At 41.2% G+C, this 19,319-nt stretch overlaps 1 protein-coding gene across 1 annotated transcript in view; it reads left to right on the top strand.

Moving 5' to 3' along the window:
• The window catches only part of LOC307118021 (NLR family CARD domain-containing protein 3-like), a gene marked incomplete at its 3' end in the record, with an annotated part of 44,564 nt that overhangs the window by 11,185 nt on the left and 14,060 nt on the right, over positions 1-19,319 (top strand). Inside the window, exons 7-9 of the mRNA XM_079803313.1 lie at positions 5,546-7,295; positions 7,646-7,819; positions 18,924-19,097. Of these exons, the coding sequence (XP_079659439.1) occupies positions 5,546-7,295; positions 7,646-7,819; positions 18,924-19,097 (2,098 nt within the window). The remainder of the gene's footprint in view (positions 1-5,545; positions 7,296-7,645; positions 7,820-18,923; positions 19,098-19,319) is intronic.

Here is a 19,319-nt window from a genome sequence, read left to right as displayed (position 1 = left end):
CATAAGCAAATTTATGTTTCATGAAAATAGTTTTTGTTATCCCTCTATGGCATGACTTTTTATTTTTTGGGGAAAAAAATATTTCACCCCATTTTTGGGAGCTTGGGTTCAAACAATACAAATACACTGCTACTAATTGCAACTAACACCTTATCAGGGTTTTTCCTGGGTCAAAAATGGTCTTCGGTGGTGGCTGACAGACATGGTCATCCATACACAAACACACGCACGCACAGTAAAAAAAAATACCCTACCCACGTGATCTGCAAGCGCAATACTGACAATAAATTTGAAATAAATTCAAAGAAAGTTTGTAACTTTTGCTTATCTTATTTTGATACCTTGATGTTTGTTTTTGTTCCTAATTTTTACACTATTTACTGATAATTGTTTTGGTATATAATCATATCAATATTAAAAAATAGTATTAAAAAAATGAACAAATAGCCTAATTTTCTGCCATATACAATCAGCTAGCTAACAACAACTTTGTTCTGGGTTCACCTCACTCCAGTCTAAACTAAATGATTTTAGGCTATATTTTACTACACATTGTCCACATAAATAAGCTGAAAGACTGTGGATAATTAAAACTAACTCTTACTATCCACTCTTGCTAAATTGGGTAAGCACACTTGTGTTCTCATTTCAGAAGTGTTCTGAGTAAATGATTAAACTGCTTCGTGAGTTCAGTGTTGGACTGATCAGTTGTTCTAACCAGTCGCTAAAATGATTCGGTTCAAAGGTGTCATTAGGTCGCGAATCGGACATTAGCAGACGCGTTGTGTGCGAATCCCGTCTGTTAGAACATCGCGAAAGATTTGTCAACACACAGAAAACACTTCATAACCGGATAGGATTTGTTTCCTGTTTATTGAAAGTATGCTTTATGTCGGTCAGAGAATCAGTCAATGTTTTTTGAGCGCAATTCACACCCAGCGGTAATTAAAGGAAAACATCGTCTGATAGCGCCACATGCAACATGGATTCGGTCTTCCGACTTTTTGATTTTGATTAACGTAATATGTGAAATATTAGAAAGCTAAGAATGCTTATTTTGAAGACAGAGAGTGTGCGAGCGGGGTAGGAGCTCTGGTCGTTCTCTCTGTCACTCGGTTAATGCAAGTGCAGCAGTCATCTGTTCTACATAACTCATAAATCACTATAACTGATCAAATAAGGCTTTAGCGGGACAAAAATTTGTTTTGGCGGCCGCCAAAAAATTTTCAATGTAGGAAAAACCCTGCTTATGTATTATATTCATACACCAATCAGGCATACATTATGACCACTGACAAGTAAAGTGAATAACACTGAGGATCTCTTCATCACGGCACCTGTTAGTGGGTGGGATATATTGGGTAGCAAGTGAACATTTTGTCCTCAAAGTTGATGTGTTAGAAGCAGGAAAAATGGGCAAGCGTAAGGATTTGAGTGAGTTTGCCAAGGGCCAAATTGTGATGGTTAGACGACTGGGTCAGAGCATCTCCAAAACTGCAGCTCTTGTGGGGTGTTCCCGGTCTGCAGTGGTCAGTGTCTGTCAAAAGTGCTCCAAGGAAGGAACAGTGGAGAACCGGCGGCAGGGTCATGGGCGGCTAAAGCTCATTGAGACCCGTCAGGGTGCCCATGCTGACCCCTGTCCACCGCCGAAAGCGCCAACAGTGGCACGTGAGCATCAGAACTGGACCACGGATAGGGTGACCACCCGTCCCGCTTTGCGTTGTACCGCACAGCATTTTCACCCCTTGTCCCGCACGTCGCATATTGAGAAAATGTCCCGCATTTTCATCAGTCTGTTGGTTTTTAATTATCATAAGAAGACATGCATGCGTTCTTTTGCCTTTTTAAGAAAGCATTTCATTTATTCTTTTTGCGGCATCGTTTTTCACCTAGACATATTTAACAGCGCTTCGTCAGAAGTACATCCCGCCTTTCACAAATACAACAACAGCCGTTTTTAAAATCCTATCCAATGGTTGAAAAGAAAGGAGTAAACACAGTCACTAGTAGGTTCTGACGGCTGTCAATCAAAATGTGGAGCGGATTTGTTCCATGTAAACGAATGGATAATTCGGTAAATTGGTTATATTCTTAATATATAATATAATATATAAGACTGTCAATGAACTAATTTCATGTTGCTTTATATTTTATTTGTTCATTATTGGACTTGGTCAGATCTGATGCCTGCTGCCTTTGGGCTCAGTGATGTTGAATTTAAATGACATGTACAATGTTACATTGATGTAATGGTGTTTTCTGGAAGGGACTAAAGAACAAAGTATTTTTATCATCTGAAAGGCAGAATACATATGTTTTTATTAAGTTAGATAGACATTGTGTAACAGTTTCAGGTTATGTTTTAGTGTCGGTAACATGTCCCACATTGTCCCACGCAAACTTAGTAATTGTCCCACATTTGGTTTGTTTGATGGTGGTCACCCTAACCACGGAGCAATGGAAGAAGGTGGCCTGGTCTGAAGAATCACGTGTTCTTTAACATCACGTGGATGGCCGGGTGCGTGTACGTGGCTTACCTGGGAACACACGGCACCAGGTGCACTATGGGAAGAAGGCAAGCCGGCGGAGGCAGTGATGCTTTGGGCAATGTTCTGCTGGGAAACCTTGGGTCCTGCCATCCATGTGGATGTTACTTTGACATGCACCACCTACCTAAGCATTGCAGACCATGTACAGCCTTTCATGTGGAAACGGTATTCCCTGGTGTCTGTGGCCTCTTTAACTCTTTCACACGTCCACAAAGCAAAAATGGTTCAGGAATGGTTTGCGGAGCACAACATGAGGTGTTGATTTGGCCTCCAAATTCCTCAGATCTCAATCCAATTGAGTATCTGTGGGATGTGCTGAACAAACAAGTCTGATCCATGGAGGCCCCACCTCACAACTTACAGGACTTAAAGGATCTGCTGCTTACATCTTGGTGCCAGATACCACAGCACACATTTACATTTACATTTAGTCATTTAGCAGACGCTTTTATCCAAAGCGACTTACAAATGAGGGCAATAGTAGCAGCTAGAGCAGTCCAAGGGCAACGATATCAACAATATGCAAGTGCTGTAACAAGTCTCAGTTAATCTAGCACAGAACAGAACAGATTTTTTTTTTTTTTTTTTAATAAATAAAATAGACAGACAGACAATGAATAGAATGATAAGTGCTATTCTCGATCTGTCAGGTGTTGCTGGAAAAGATGTGTCTTTAGACGTTTTTTGAAAATGGCTACAGACTCGGCCGCACGAATTGAGATAGGCAGGTCATTCCACCAGGTGGGAACGGTCCAGGAAAAGCTCCGTGACCGCGATTTCATGCCTCTCTGGTATGGCACCTCAAGGCGTCGTTCACTGGCAGAACGCAAGTTCCTGGAGGGTGTGTAAGTCTGAACGAGCGAGTTTAGGTATATTGGTGCAGAGCCAGTGGATGTTTTGAAGGCGAGCACCAGTGCCTTGAATTTAATGCGAGCGGCTATTGGTAGCCAGTGCAGACTGATGAAGAGAGGCGTGACGTGCGCTCTCTTCGGCTCACTAAAGACCAACCTCGCCGCTGCATTCTGGATCAGTTGCAAGGGTTTGATAGTGCATGCCGGAAGGCCCGCTAGAAGAGCATTGCAGTAGTCCAGTCTGGAGAGAACAAGAGCTTGTACCAGTAGTTGTGTGGCATGATCTGATAGGAAGGGTCTAATCTTCCTAATGTTGAATAGTGCAAATCTGCAGGACCGGGTTGTTGCAGTAATGTGGTCAGTGAATTTTAGCTGATCATCAATCACAACCCCAAGGTTCCTGGCTGTCCTGGACGGAGTTATGGTTGATGATCCTAGCTGAATGGAGAGATTGTGATGCAGTGCTGGTTTGGCTGAGACCACAAGCAGTTCTGTCTTTGCAAGGTTGAGTTGCAGGTGATGTTCCTTCATCCAGGCTGAAATGTCTGTTAGGCAGGCAGCGATACGAACACCAACCGATGGATCATCAGGTTGAAATGAGAAGTAGAGTTGAGTGTCGTCGGCATAGCAGTGATAGGAAAAGCCATGTTTCTGAATGACCGATCCCAACGATGACATGTAGATGGAGAAGAGAAGTGGTCCAAGCACTGAGCCCTGGGGAACGCCAGTGGCTAGATGATGTGACTTAGACACTTCACCTCTCCATGACACCCTGAAGGACCTACCTGAGAGGTAAGACTTGAACCACTGGAGAGCGGTTCCTGAGATGCCCATCTTCATGAGAGTTGCCAGGAGGATCTGGTGATTAACTGTGTCAAAAGCAGCAGACAAATCCAGTAAGATAAGTACTGTGGATCTGGAAGCCGCTCTTGCCTGCCTCAGTGCCTCCGTAACTGAGAGCAGGGCAGTTTCAGTTGAGTGGCCGCTTTTGAAACCGGATTGGTTGATGTCCAGGAGATTGTTCTGTTCAAGAAACGTAGAGAGCTGATTAAACACAGCCCGCTCAAGTGTCTCTGCAATGAAAGGTAGAAGGGATACCGGTCTGTAGTTTTCTAAAAGTGCTGGGTTTAGAGAGGGTTTTTTAAGCAGTGGGGTTACCCGAGCCAGCTTAAATGCTGTGGGGAAAGTCCCGGTGTGAAGAGAGGTGTTGACAATGTGAGTGAGTGCAGGAGTAACAGAAGAAGAAATGGCCTGAAGGAGGTGAGTGGGGATAGGATCAAGCGGACATGTAGTGGGATGATTGGAAAGGATGAGTTTGGAGACATCTGCTTCGGAGAGCAGAGAGAAGGAGGGGAGCATGTGTGTGATGGTCGTTGAGCACACCTTCAGGGATCTAGTGGAGTCCATGCCTCGATGGGTCAGGGCTGTTTTGGCAGCAAAAGGGGGACTAACAAAATATTAGGGAGGTGGTCATAATGTTTGTGGTCATGATCGGTGTTAATAATAATAAAAAAACATAAATGACACACACATAATGCACATTCTTTGAGTTTTCTGAACTTGTAAAAACAAACTTCCCAGGAGGACTTGAATGCACTATATGGTCCTGACTCCTAACCCTATGATATTGCCTGAACAAAAGTGGTCTTACTGCACAGCGTTGCCCTGAGGCAACAAACAAAAAAAACACACAATTTTAGTATATAAATAAAAACAAAATAAATATTTAAACAATCAAACATACTTCTTTACATACTGATGCGCATGCATATATTTTTTATATAAAGTTATTATAATGTAAACATGTTAAAAACTGATATTTATCTAACCAATTGATGACACTGTCTCCCATGTGGCTTTGCTTCATGAAAGGACTGCTCCACCCCCAAACAAAAAGTCACACCCACTTCAGCTCCTCATTTCATTGAACAGGCATGTCATGTGATATTATATATTTAAAAATATATATTTTAAAAAGTTAAAGGGGCGGTGTGAGGTCCAAAAAGGTAGTTTGTTGCCTGAGGGCAACACCATGCCATAGAGGGTTATAATTGAGATTAAGGATTTGCACTGAGGATTTTCCATTTTTAGGACTTTATATTTGTGAAAAAGAACATATATTTTGATTGCCTTTTGCTCTTTCAGAATGTGCCCCTGTATGTCAACAAAAACTCAAATCCAGACTTAAAGAAAAATTTCAGAGAATTAATGAAGGAATCTCCAATCAAACGAGTTCAACACTTCTTAATGAGATCTACACAGAGCTCTACATCACAGAGGGAGGGAGTGGAGAGGTCAATAATGAGCATGAGGTGAGACAGATTGAAAAAACATCCAGGAGACCAGAGACACAGGAGACACCAATAAAATGCAATGACATTTTTAAAGCCTTACCTGGACAAAACAAACCCATCAGAACTGTGCTGACTAAAGGAGTTGCAGGAATTGGAAAAACAGTCTCTGTGCAGAAGTTCATTCTGGACTGGGCTGAGGGAAACAATAATCAGGATGTTCACTACATATTTCCACTTCCTTTCAGAGAGCTCAATTTGATGAAGGAGAAAAACATCAGTCTCATGGAGCTTCTTCGTCTTTTTTTCCAAGACGCGAAGGAACTGAGACCAACAGACTATGAGGATTACAAGGTTTTGTTCATATTTGATGGAATGGATGAATGTCGACTTCCTTTAGATTTCACAAAAAATCTGAACTTGTTTGATGTGACAGAATCAGCCTCAGTGGACGTGCTGCTCACCAACCTCATCAAGGGGAATCTGCTTCCTTCTGCTCTCCTCTGGATCACCTCTCGACCAGCAGCAACCAGTCAGATCCCTCCTGAGTGTGTTGACCAGGTCACAGAAGTACGAGGGTTCAATGACCCTCAGAAGGATGATTATTTCAAGAAGAAAATATCCGATCAGAGTCTGGCCAAGAGAATCATCTCACACGTGAAATCCTCAAGAAGCCTGTACATCATGTGCCACATCCCAGTGTTCTGCTGGATTTCAGCCACTGTTCTACAGAGAATGTTGGGTGAAGCAGAGAGTGCAGAGATTCCCAAGACTCTCACTCAAATGTTCACCCACTTCCTTATCTACCAGACCAAACTGAAGACTAAAAAGTATGATGGGAAATGTGAAGTAGATCTTCAGCTGACACAGAATAATATTCTGTCACTAGGAAAGCTAGCTTTTGAGCAACTAGAAAAAGGGAACCTGATCTTCTATGAGGAGGATTTGAGAGAGTGTGGCATTGATGTCAGAGACGCGTCAGTGTACTCAGGAATTTGCACTCAGATCTTCAGAGAGGAGTTTGAATTGTACATGGGGAAGGTGTACAGCTTTGTGCACTTGAGCATTCAGGAGTTTCTTGCAGCCCTATTCAAGCTCATTTCCTTTATTGTGAACAAAGAGCACAACTCAAAAATAACTGAGTTTCTAAAGAGTGAAGTGAACCGGGCCATACAGAGTGAGAGTGGACACCTGGATCTTTTCCTCCGATTCCTTCTGGGTCTCTCGTCGGTGTCCAGTCAGACTCTTCTACGAGGCCTGATGGTACAGACAGAAGGCATCTCCTCCAGCCAAGAGGAAATAGTTGAGCACATTAAGATGAAGATCAGGGATAATTCCTCTCCAGAGAAATCCATAAATCTGTTCCACTGTCTGAATGAACTGAATGACCATTCACTAGTACAGGAAGTCCAGACATACCTGAGCAAAACGGGTGCAAGTCGATTGTCTGGAGCCCTACTCTCTCCTTCTCAGTGGTCAGCTCTGGTGTTTGTGTTGCTAAACTCAGATGAAGAGATGGAGGAGTTTAATCTAAGTAAATATGATCCGTCAGATGAATGTCTTTTGAGGCTGCTCCCAGTACTGAAAACATCTAGGAAAGCAGAGTATGTTACATTTTTTTGTGTAATATAATAAAATAGGCAGAATGCATTACAATCTAAAAGCAGAACAATAAAAAGAATTGGCACTAAAGGTATATAAACAAGTTGTACATATGTAATTAACACAATAACACATTATATATTAAACAGATACAACTGTGTATTGCATAACTCAAAGTTATATATTTCACAGATACAAATACATTTCATGAATAGTGTGTTGATTGAACAGATATTATTTATCTCCACATCACATATGACCCGAAAACTTGTGTGCAATGTGATCACATAAAGTTAAGGACTCAAGTGGTGGGCCTTAGTTAAGGACTCAATGTTTTTTTTTTCTTTCCTAGTCTGAGTAACTGTGGTCTCACAGAAAAAAGTTGTTTGGCACTGGCCTCAGTTCTCAGCTCGAAATCAGCAAGTCTGAGAGAGCTGAACCTGAGTAACAACAACCTAGATGATGCAGGACAAAAGCACCTCTCTACTGGACTGAAGAATCCTCAATGTAAACTGGAGACATTAAAGTAAGATTTCTCATAGCAGTCACATTAAGGGCGTTTTCACACCTACCTTATTTGGTCCGGATTTTCGGACTTTTCAGTTTGGTCCAAATCAAAATTGCAGGTGTGAAACCTCCCCCGTACCACGGTCCGGACCAAACAGACGAAATTTGGTCCGACGAAAAGAGGTCGTCTCGGTCCGGATCAAACTGAACAAAGGTTCGGTTCGTTTCTAGTGTGAAAGCATTTTATGTATGGTTCGGACTTTCAGACCATTTACAGGAAGTTCCTGTTTATGTTTAAATATTATAATGTTATTTTTAAATTCAATCTAGGCTACATTGATTATGAAAAGTGAAAATATGCGCAATATGTCAGAAGACAGAAAGGACTTCCGGTTTGGTAGAATGGCGTAGACACGCGTTAAGTCTCGCTCCTGCATATTTTTCGTCCCTAATCGCCTTAAAACCCCACTATTTATTCATATTTTAATACCAAGTGAACAACTTCTTTGCTACATATATATTGGCTTTGGATTATGGCAGCTAAATCATCGAAACAAGGCAAAAAGGATCAGAAAGCCGAGGTGTGCGGAGATGACGGTAAAGAGGTTAGTATGCCAGCTATCGCTAACCTTCTGGAGGAGCACCGGGCCGCTCTTTCCACAGACTTTAAAGCCGCCGTTTCTACACTCGAGGTAAAGCTAGACCAAATTCAAGCTACCGTGACGGATCACGCTTCGAAGATTGCTTCGCTCGAGACACATGCAAATTCACAGGATGAGCGCACACAGGCCTTGGAAACGACCTGTGCTATGCTTACAGAGAGCAACGCGAAATTGCTAGCCAAAGTTGTTGATCTCGAGTCCCGCAGCCGTCGAAATAATATAAGAATTATTGGACTACCTGAATCCATTGAAGGACCCCGACCATCTGTCTTCTTCTCTGAGCTACTCGTGGAAGTGTTTGGGGATGGAGTCCTCGAATCCCCACCGGAATGCGATAGAGCTCACCGGTCACTGTCCGATAAACCGAGGCCGGGGCAGAGGCCTAGGCCTGTTATAATCCGGCTGCATAAGTTTCAACAGAAGGAAAAGATCATCCGTGAGGCCAGAGCGAGGAGAGGAAAGCTTCACTACCGCGGCACACCTATCGCTGTTTACGAAGACTATGCTCCGGAGGTGCTGGAACAACGTTCTAAGTACAGAGAGGTGCTGTCTGAACTTTACAATCTTGGCCTAAAACCAGCGCTGCTTTTCCCGGCCAGGCTCACCATCGTAACGAAGGACGGCGCTAGGAGAAGATTTGCATCGGTCGCTGAAGCCAAGGATTACGTTTCATCTATACGTCCTGATGCTGAGGTCTAAACGTGTAACGACGAATGGTCAGTAACTCATGGATAGATCGGCTGTTGACTCAAAAAGCAGCGATCGCTAAAGGCTTGGATTCCTGTACAGACTTAGGCGAGCTGTTGGCTATCGCTTTGCTGTTACAGCTGATCGTGTTATTGTTTTGTTTATTATAGATCTACAGATGCCTTCTGTTCGACATTATAGAGGCGTTGTTTTATGTGCACCATTATGACCACTTAGTTCATTTTAGTTCTAAAGTGTGATGGCTGTATACTTATAGTTTTACTAACTATTTTCTCCCTCATCTTCCCGTGCTTACTACTATAACGTTACATACTTTGTTCCTCATACTTTGCAACTCATTTTTGCACATCCATTGCTCGTGAGAATGGTTTGTTTTTTAACTGTGACGCCTACAGTAGCTTAGGCTCAGTCATGCGTGATGTACAGTGCATACTAATAAGTGGATAACACAAATAAAAAAATTTTTTGTGTAAATTTAAATTAATTAATTTTTTCTTCTAATCAGCACTTACGGTTTCTGTACTTATTTTGTTTTTTCTATTTTTGTTTGGTTTGTAAGTCACAGTTTGGACTAATTACAACCCTTCTCCTAAAGGATTTGACTTGCGCCTTCCTTAACACCATGTTTATCTGGTGCCTGTTAGACTGTGTTACAGGGGTGTCCACAGTATGTGACTGAAAATATGTGTGTGTATGTATATATATATGTATGTGTATATTTTCTTTTTCTCTTTCATCAGGACTATGCTCTGCCCTGTTCACTTGTAATTTCCATTACAAAAAGGGGTTAGTGATTATAGGTGGTGGGAATGAGACGCCGGAAGTCTTGTATCGCTGTAAAGCGTTGAGCTGTGTTGCTCGGGTAATGTTTGTAGTTTGGGGGATGTCCTTGAAGAGGCCACAAATGGGTTTTTATTTATTTTTTTATTTTTATTTTATTTTTATTGTTATTATTTTTTTGTTTGTTTCTCTCCTTCTTCTCCTCATTCATTGTTTACGGTTTCCTTTTCCTCTCTCTTCCTGCTACAGAAGGCTGTGCAGTTCCAAGTCACTTCAGTATTATGTATCGTTCTAGATGGCTACTGATGCGTCAAAGATGGGTAAAGGTGTGCGTCTGATTTCATGGAATACTAAAGGAATGAATAAGGCTGTTAAGATTGGTAAGGTAATGACGCAGTTGCAACATTTGAAAGGGGATATTATATTTCTACAAGAAACTCATCTTAAAACTTCAGAAATCCAGCGCATCAAAAGAGCTTGGATGAGCCATGTATTTCATTCTAAATTTTCTGCTAGAGCTAGAGGGGCTGCTATTATTATTAGTAAGAATATATTGTTTGAGCCAGCACATATTATTGAAGATGTTAACGGCCGTTATGTCATAGTATCGGGACTGCTGCAGAATTTTCCAGTAGTCCTAGTCTCTATCTATGCTCCTAATTGGGACGATGAGCAATTTTTCATCAACCTCTTCGCTAAAATACCAAACAGTGACAACCATCACATACTGATGGGTGGCGACTTTAATCTGGTGCAAGACATAAGTCTCGATAGGTCGTCTTCTAAACAAATGAATTTATCTAATTCTGCTAAAGTATTGCTTAACTGCTCATCTCACTTTGGAATTTCAGACCCCTGGAGGTTTAAAAATCCCCAAAGTAAAGTTTTTTCCTTTTTTTCCCCTCCGCACCATACCTTTTCCAGGATTGACTTTTTTTTGATTGACAATAAACTGCTGCATCTGGTTACTGCTAGTGGCTACCACTCTATAGTTATTTCAGATCACGCCCCCACCTCGCTTGATATTAATCTTCCTCTTAGTGTTACCTCCCCACCACTATGGAAATTTAGTTCTAATTTATTAGCGGATAATGAGTTTAAGGATTTTGTTGCCACTCAAATTAGTAACTACATTGAATTCAATGACACCCTTGAGGTCAAAAGTGGATTTCTATGGGAAGCCCTTAAAGCCTTTGTTCGAGGTCAGATTATTTCTTTCACTTCGTGCCTTCGTAAGGCTGAAAGGGCCAAAAAGCAGGACATTTTAGACGCGATTTTCAAACTTGATGAAACATATGCCCTCTCTCCTTCTCCCGCCCTTTACAAAAAACGACTTCTTTTACAATCAGAATTCGATAGTTTGATGACGCATGTTGTAGAGAGACAACTGCGACAATCTAAACAGCGTTTTTTCGAACATGGTGATAAGGCAGGTAGACTTCTAGCCCAACAGGCCCGTGCGGCCAGTGCCTCTAGATTAATACAGAGAATTATTTCACCTAGTGGCAATCTTACTACAGACCCGGCTGAAATCAATAGAGTTTTTTTTAATTTTTATGTTAACCTCTATACTTCTGAGTACTCTTCAGTTTCGGCACCAATCCCTAACCCCTTAGATTCACTAACATACCCCAGAATTGACGAAGCTACGGCAAAAGAATTAGGCAGCCCCATTTCCTCCCTAGAAATCCAAGAAGCAATTAAATCAATGCAAAATGGGAAATCCCCAGGCCCTGATGGGTTTACAGTTGAATTTTACAAGGCGTATTCTACTTTATTAGCCCCAATTTTAGTAAGGATGTTCAATGATTCCTTTCTTGAAGGCCAACTCCCAGCGACTCTATATATGGCTTCTATATCTTTGCTGTTAAAGAAAGACAGGGATCCCACTTCTTGCGGTAACTATAGACCGATTTCTCTGTTAAACGTAGACTTTAAGATACTTGCCAAAATTCTTTCTCTCCGCCTCCAAAATGTAATGCCATTCATAATTCCGTTAGATCAAACAGGCTTTACATTGGATAGACATTCTTTCTTTAATACTCGGAGATTACTCAACATTATTTTCTCTCCCTCATCCAATACCCCTGAAGTCATAGTTTCATTGGATGCAGAGAAAGCTTTCGACAGGGTTGAGTGGGAATACCTGTTCTTTGCATTAGGAAAATTCGGATTTGACCCCAAATTCATTTCTTGGATTCGACTCTTGTATGCTTTCCCAGCTGCATCGGTGCATACCAATGGAGTCCGTTCACCACCTTTTTTGCTCCAACGGGGGACACGTCAAGGTTGCCCGCTCTCACCTTTACTGTTCAATATAGCTATTGAACCCTTGGCAATTTGGCTTCGCAGCCACAATGCTTTTAAAGGCATCACACGCCATGGTCGGGTACATAAACTGTCTCTTTATGCAGACGATTTGTTACTGTATGTCTCTGACCCCATAGTTTCTCTCCCCCCTATACTATCCATTCTGGATCAGTTTGGCTGTCTATCAGGGTACAAGTTAAATTTCCAAAAAAGCGAGTTATTTTTCGTTAACCAATTGGCTAAATCTTTTCCTCATTCTTCATTCCCCTTTAGATTGGCCTTGGATGGGTTTAAATATCTGGGGATATTTATCACTAGTTCGCTTAAAGACTTGTTTTTTAAGAATTTTATGCCACTTTTGGACAAATGCAAGTCGGACTTTGCTAGGTGGAGTTCCCTTTCCCTTTCTGTAATAGGTCGTGCAAATCTTATTAAAATGATTATCCTGCCAAAGTTCTTGTACCTTTTTCAGCATGTCCCAGTCTGCATTAGTAAATCTTTTTTCACTAATTTAGATCAGCAATTGAACAAATTCCTTTGGAATAATAAGCCACCTCGCATCAGGAAATCAGTTCTCCAGCTTCCCAAATCTGAAGGGGGTTTAGCGCTTCCAAATTTTCGATACTACTTTTGGGCATGTAACATTAATAAATTACTTTACTGGGTTGGCCTTAAAGGATGTGCCTCTAGCCCACCGTGGGTGCAGATAGAGACAGCTTCCTCTCGTTCTATAATTTCTAATATCTACTCCCAGCTTCCCCTTGGGGTACAAAATTTCAAGCAACCCAATAGTTATCAATACTATTAAGATTTGGCTTCAATTCAGGAAACAATTCGGTCTACACAAAGCCTCAATTCATATGCCAATCTCAAATAATCATTTATTTCCCCCGTCCCTCTCAGACAGCGTCTTCGATATTTGGGCAGCTAAGGGCCCTTCTACCCTGAATGACTTGTATGAAAACCACGTGTTCTCCTCTTTTTCTTCCTTATCAGCTAAATTCAATCTTCCTAATAGCCATCTGTTTCGTTTTTTCCAAGTAAGGCACTTTATTCAAAAGTTGTTTCCCCATTACCCCAATCGCCCACCCGAATCTGAACTTGATTTATTCCTCTCCCTCGACCCTGGTCAAAAACGGATGATATCTACCATCTATGGTAGAGTAATCTCCCTAACCCCATCTCCAATTGGTTCCCTTAAGCAAACCTGGAAGCTGGATTTGGGCTTTGACATTTCTGATGACCAGTGGAAAAACATACTTGGTTTAGTTCATTCTTCGTCTATTTGTGCTAGACACGCCCTAATACAATGTAAAGTGCTCCACAGAGCCCATTTTACTAACGCCAAATTGGCTAAAATGTTTCCTAACAGAAGTGATGCCGGCAACCGATGCAGACAATCCCCAGCTGATCATCTTCACATGTTCTGGTCTTGTCCGATGCTAACGGACTATTGGTCTGATATTTTCAGAACTCTTTCACATGCCCTTAATACTACCATTGCCCCTAACTCTTTGACTGTTCTGTTTGGACTTTCCCCAAACTCGGTTATACCGGTCACTGCACACCGCGTCATTGCCTTTACCACTTTGTTAGCCAGACGTGCCATCCTCTTTAAATGGAGGCATGCCTCGCCTCCATTGCACGATGACTGGATAAAGGAGGTTTTGCAATGCATCCACCTTGAAAAAATAAGGCATTCTCTCAAAGGGTCACTGAGATCCTTTTATAATACGTGGAGCCCTGTATTGGCTGCTATTGAGGACCTTACTGTGACGTCAGGACAGCCTGTTTAGACTGCTATGTGGGGAAGAGACTTTTCTTCTTTTTAATTATTATTATTATTATTAAAAACAATTATGTATACACTATCTATCTATTTACCCTTTTTTTTTTTTTTTTTTTTTTTTTTTAATTAAATTTTTTATCATTATCAATTTCCTTCTGATGGCCTTAGGGGTAGGGTGGTGGGTAGTGGGTGGGGGGATCTATGTTGTTTTTGACCTGTTCTGTTACTTTTCAATCTGTTTTTTTTTTTTTCAGACACTGTTTCATTTTGCAACAGTTGTAATACATTTTATATGTCTGCAGAAAATTAAACAATAAAAAAAAAGGGGAAAAAAAAAAAAGAAGACAGAAAGTCAGAAATAATTTTGAATTTAATCAGATAATTGCCTGGATTTAATAAATAAGAAGCAAAAAGTCTAATAGCAGACAATAATCGCGGGAGCGATCATGCTTTACACATGAACTGGAGCGGGTCTCAAATAAACCGAAACTCAGCAGGCTTGCCTCACAAACATGAGAAATATGTGTATATAAAGCTTGAAATGTCCACTTTTAAACGTAACGAATAAAAAATAGTCAAGCAATGCGCATTGCGCACTGTTCAATAGTGGCGTTGATATGCGTCCGTTCATTCATTCTTATCAAAGACGCTGACGTCAGACGCACGTCCGTTTACAAACCAATCAATGTCCAGATGCAGCCCACAAGGATGATGACGAGTGGACGCAAGTGCGTCATGTAAAGTTCTTTAGTGCGCTCGCATGATTGCAATGTGAAACCAAACCAAAACTAACCGAATGTATAAAAAGTATCAAAACATGAACTTCGGTTCGGACCTTGGTGCGGACTTTCAGGTGTGAAAACGCCCTAAGTTTTACTGGTCTCAGTTTGTCACATTATGTTCTGACTTGTTTGCACCAGTGCTCATTCTGCCCTGATTAGTTAATCGTCTTCCACCTGTGCCTGTTTAGTTCCCTCCTTCACACTGTGTATTCATTCTCCCTGTTCTGTTCAGTTCATTGTCAGTTATTGTTTGTGTGTGTGAATGTCACACCGGCTGTTACTATCTTTACCTATTCGTATATTAAACCTTGTTTGTTAACACTGAATTCGGTCATCCTCCAATTCCTGTGACACAGTTAACATGAACAAAACACTTTTTATGGCCTAATTTAGAGATCAAATATAAAGGTGTTAAATAATAATTTGTAAGAATTGTTTGACATTATTTATAAGATGTAAACACCCAAACATAAACGGAAGTAGTGATGCTGTTTATTAAGCTTTTAAGACACTACATCTTAAATGTTAACTTTTAATGTGAAACTTGAACTACTGCACTGTACAGGTAATAACTTCCACATAAACTGTATTACTCATTAGTTAAGCAAAGAGACCTAGATGTCAAAACAGAAGTTCAATCCCAAAACGTAACTTAAGTCCTCTTACTGCCTAGGTTATATAAAAACTTAACATTAACTTTCAGGCTACTCCTTGATGTAGTACTTTTTTTTACATTTTCTGAAAGATTGAACAATTTTAGCTGTCAAGATAAAAAAATGAGGACTCAATTGCGAGGATAACTATATTAAATAACTTGAAAGGTGCAGTGAGAAAGACAGCTGAATCCAGCTGAAACACTGGAACGAAGTAAGGCCAGTAGTGGATTGACGAAGGGAGTTCCTGGCGTACTCCACCCATGGAAGGAACCGGCTTCAGCTGTTTTGGTTCTGGTGGCAGTATGACTGCAGGTCATCCTGATTTCCTGGATCTTACGCTCAGTCTGGCCATTGGTTTGTGGGTGATAACCGGAGGATAAACTGATGGACACACCGAGGAGTTTGAAGAAGGCTTGCCAGACATGGGAGATGAACTGTGGACAACGGTCATACACAATGTCTTTGGGTAGACCGAAATGGAGGAAGACATGTTGGAAAAGAGCTTTGGCTGCTTCAAATGCTGTGTGAAGACCTTTCAGAGGGATTGAGGGATTAATTTACAGGCATACGAGAATCGGTTGACAATGACGAAGATACAGGTAAATTAATCAGAGGGTAGAAGATCTGTCAAGAAATCGATACCTAGGTGGGACCAGGGACATTGTGGTATCAGTAGAGGGACCAGTTTTACTTTAGGTAGGGAATAGGGAGTGTTGGTGACTGACTGAACATCCCTTAATGTATTGGGAGATGTCCTGGGTCATGGACGGCCACCAGTAATTTTGACGTAGGAGCGAAAGGGTACGCTGGCTACCTGGGTGACCAGAGCCTGGAGAGGTGTGAGCTAAGTCTATGAGGGGCAGATGACAGATGGATGGCTGCAAGGAGAATGGATTCAGGAGAACTGTGTTCTGGATCAGGATGATGAAGACGAGATAAGGCATCAGCCTTGGTATTCTTTTTGGTAGGTGAAGACAAAGTCAAATAATTGGTTAAAAGACAAGGTACACCTTGCTTGGTGTGCGGATTCAGGAGTTTAGCTTCGCAATCATATTCCATATTTCGATGATCAGTGATGACTTCAAAACGATGGTGGCTCCCTCCAGCCAGTGTCTCCATTCCTCCAGAGCGAGTTTGATGGCCAGAAGCTCTCGATTACCGATATCGTAGTTCTGCTCTGCCGTGGACAACTTTTTGGAGTAGAAGGCACATAGATGGAGGCGTGGAGGATCACACTGCCACTGTGAGAGATTCCAGTGGAGGATGACGGAGGACTGGAGCGGAGACAAATGCTTTCTTGAGCCTGTCGAAGGAGTTGGTGGTGACCGGTGTCCAGGACAGACTCCATCACTGCACATTTTGTTCATTTTCCTTATATGACACACACAATTCAAGTCTTGCAGTCTCTTCTAATTAGATGATTAGTTGAATCAGGTGTGTTAAATGAAGAAAACAAAATGTGCACTGGATGCTCCTGGACAGGTTTGAGAACCCCTGAATTAACCAAACCTATTTTTTATTAGTTTGAGAAACTACAGTTTATCTTTCCATAAGATAATGTAACTCTGCGATAGCTACACCAAACTTAATCACTTGTATTTTGTGCATCTTGTGCACTTTATTTCATCAATCATGGAATTCATTTAGTAGTTGGGTTGATTACAAATCTTTATCTTTTTGTTAATAACATGTATTTTATTACGCGTCTTCCTTCTGTTGACAATACAGTAATCTCTCAGAAATCCTTCACCGTCAGGTGACACAATCCCTTCAATTTGCTCAATCATTATTTGTCTAATAATCTTTGGTTGTACTTTACTGTTAAGTTGAAACTCTTAGCTGGTGCCCCGTAATTAAAGAAGAAAGTGGTCATCTGACACTATAACACTCACCTTAGGTCAGTGGTTCCTGACCCTGGTCTGGAGTACTCCAACAGCACACATTTTTAATTTGTCTCTAATCTGCCACAATTATTTCAGGTCTTGATATAATGAGCTATTGAGTTAAATCAGGTGTATTTTATTAGAGAGAGATACACAAAATGTGCACAATTGGGGGTACTCCATGACCAAGTTTGGGAACCACTAGCTTAGATGATGTGTGACCAAAATGCAAAACATATTTTGGTGCCACATGTGTCACATGCATGTTCTCTAGGGATGTAACGATTCACTCAACTCACGATGCGATACGATTCATGATACTAATTTCACGATGCGTTTTTCTCACAATTTAAAAAAAAAGAGATTTAAGACCAATTATAAAATAAGTGTCCTTTTATTTCTCAGACAAAATTCTGCATATTTCTTTGTAAAATTTAAATATATATTTTATGTCAAAAAATAACCCAATTTAAATTTTTAAAACAAATCCTCAAAAAGTCTCTTCAAAGAGATCTTCCAGTGGTGTTTTCTTGGGAGGAGGTTGTTTCAGCTTCACTGAGGAAGAGCAGAAATAAAAAGACTAGGTCAAATTAAAACAGTGACAAGGGTTTCACATTGTTATAAAGTCAAGGTTTTAATTCTAATTTTTATCATTACACTTGCAAGCGTTAGAAAAAAGAAAACAATCTTGTATCTTTCGCTGTGAAAACACTGATGCACCTTGTGATCTCCATGGCAATCGCCCTTGACACCACGAGTGGGGCTTTAAATCCACTCGGTCAGTGTGGTTTGGCCTATTATCTTTTACATGCAGACAGAGGTGCTTTGACTGCCGGGAAGAAGTCCGCTGCGTAACCCACACCAGTGCGGGCTTGGCAGAAGTGCGCATCGAGGGTGCATATCGATCTCAAAGGGGGTGCTCGTGACTCGTGACTCTGCGGTCTCGTGGACTTAACAGACATGCGCACGCAGCGGCCATTGTAAGTCCACAAGACCGAAAGTGCACATGAAGACGCCAGTGCACATACAGTCCGTCACGCTAGCTACAACTTGCTCATTGCTATCGTGTCTGTAAAGTGAGGCGGTTTAAAACGTGAATCGCGATTCATTTAGCATCCAAACCGACTTGAATTGTCACACATTTGTATCGATTTTCAACCGGCTCCGACTGAATCGTTACATCCCTAATGTTCGGTGTTGCTTTAGTTCTTAGTCCCAGTTTTCTTTGTTATTAGTTTTCCTGCCACTTGTTTGTTACTGTGGTTCCTGATTAGTCATCACCTTTTCATTGTTGATTGCCATCCCTGTGTATTTAAGCCCTCAGTTTTTTGTCTTGAGTTGATGTTATGTTGATAGTGTTATGCCAGTGTAGTACTCTGTTCATTAAAACTCCTTTTGTTTGATTTCAGTTTTTTGGATTATCTGCACAAATGTGACAATGTGATCTCTCAGAATTTTTTTTCTGTTGTTTGTGATAGTGTTTTTTTTTAACAGGCTTTTTGTAAGCATGCTAGTTACGAATAGCTAATAACTGTTACTATTTTTCTCTGCAGGCTGTCTGGGTGCCTAATTAGAGAGGAAGGTTGTTCTGTTCTGGCTTCAGCTCTGAGATTAAACCCCTCACACCTGAGAGAACTGGATCTAAACTGGAACAAACCAGGAGACACAGGAGTGAAACTTCTTTCTGTTGTACTGAAGGATCCACACTGTAAACTGGAGAAACTGCAGTAAGTGTTTTTTTGTCATTATGTCAATTAACAGAAAAACAGACAATTATGTTGGGCCCCCTTGCTGCCAAAATGGCCCTGACCCATCGAGGCATGGACTGTTAAAGTAACATCCACATGGATGGCAGGACCCGAGGTTTCCCAGCAGAACATTGCCCAAAGCATCACACTTCCTCCGCCGGCTTGCCTTCTTCCCATAGTGCATCCTGGTGGCATATGTTC

This window comes from Gobio gobio (genome assembly GCF_949357685.1).
Source record: "Gobio gobio genome assembly, chromosome: 21".
Lineage (NCBI taxonomy): Eukaryota > Metazoa > Chordata > Actinopteri > Cypriniformes > Gobionidae > Gobio > Gobio gobio.
Note: the sequence above shows the minus strand (reverse complement) of the source record. Positions and strands in the feature narration are given on the sequence as shown.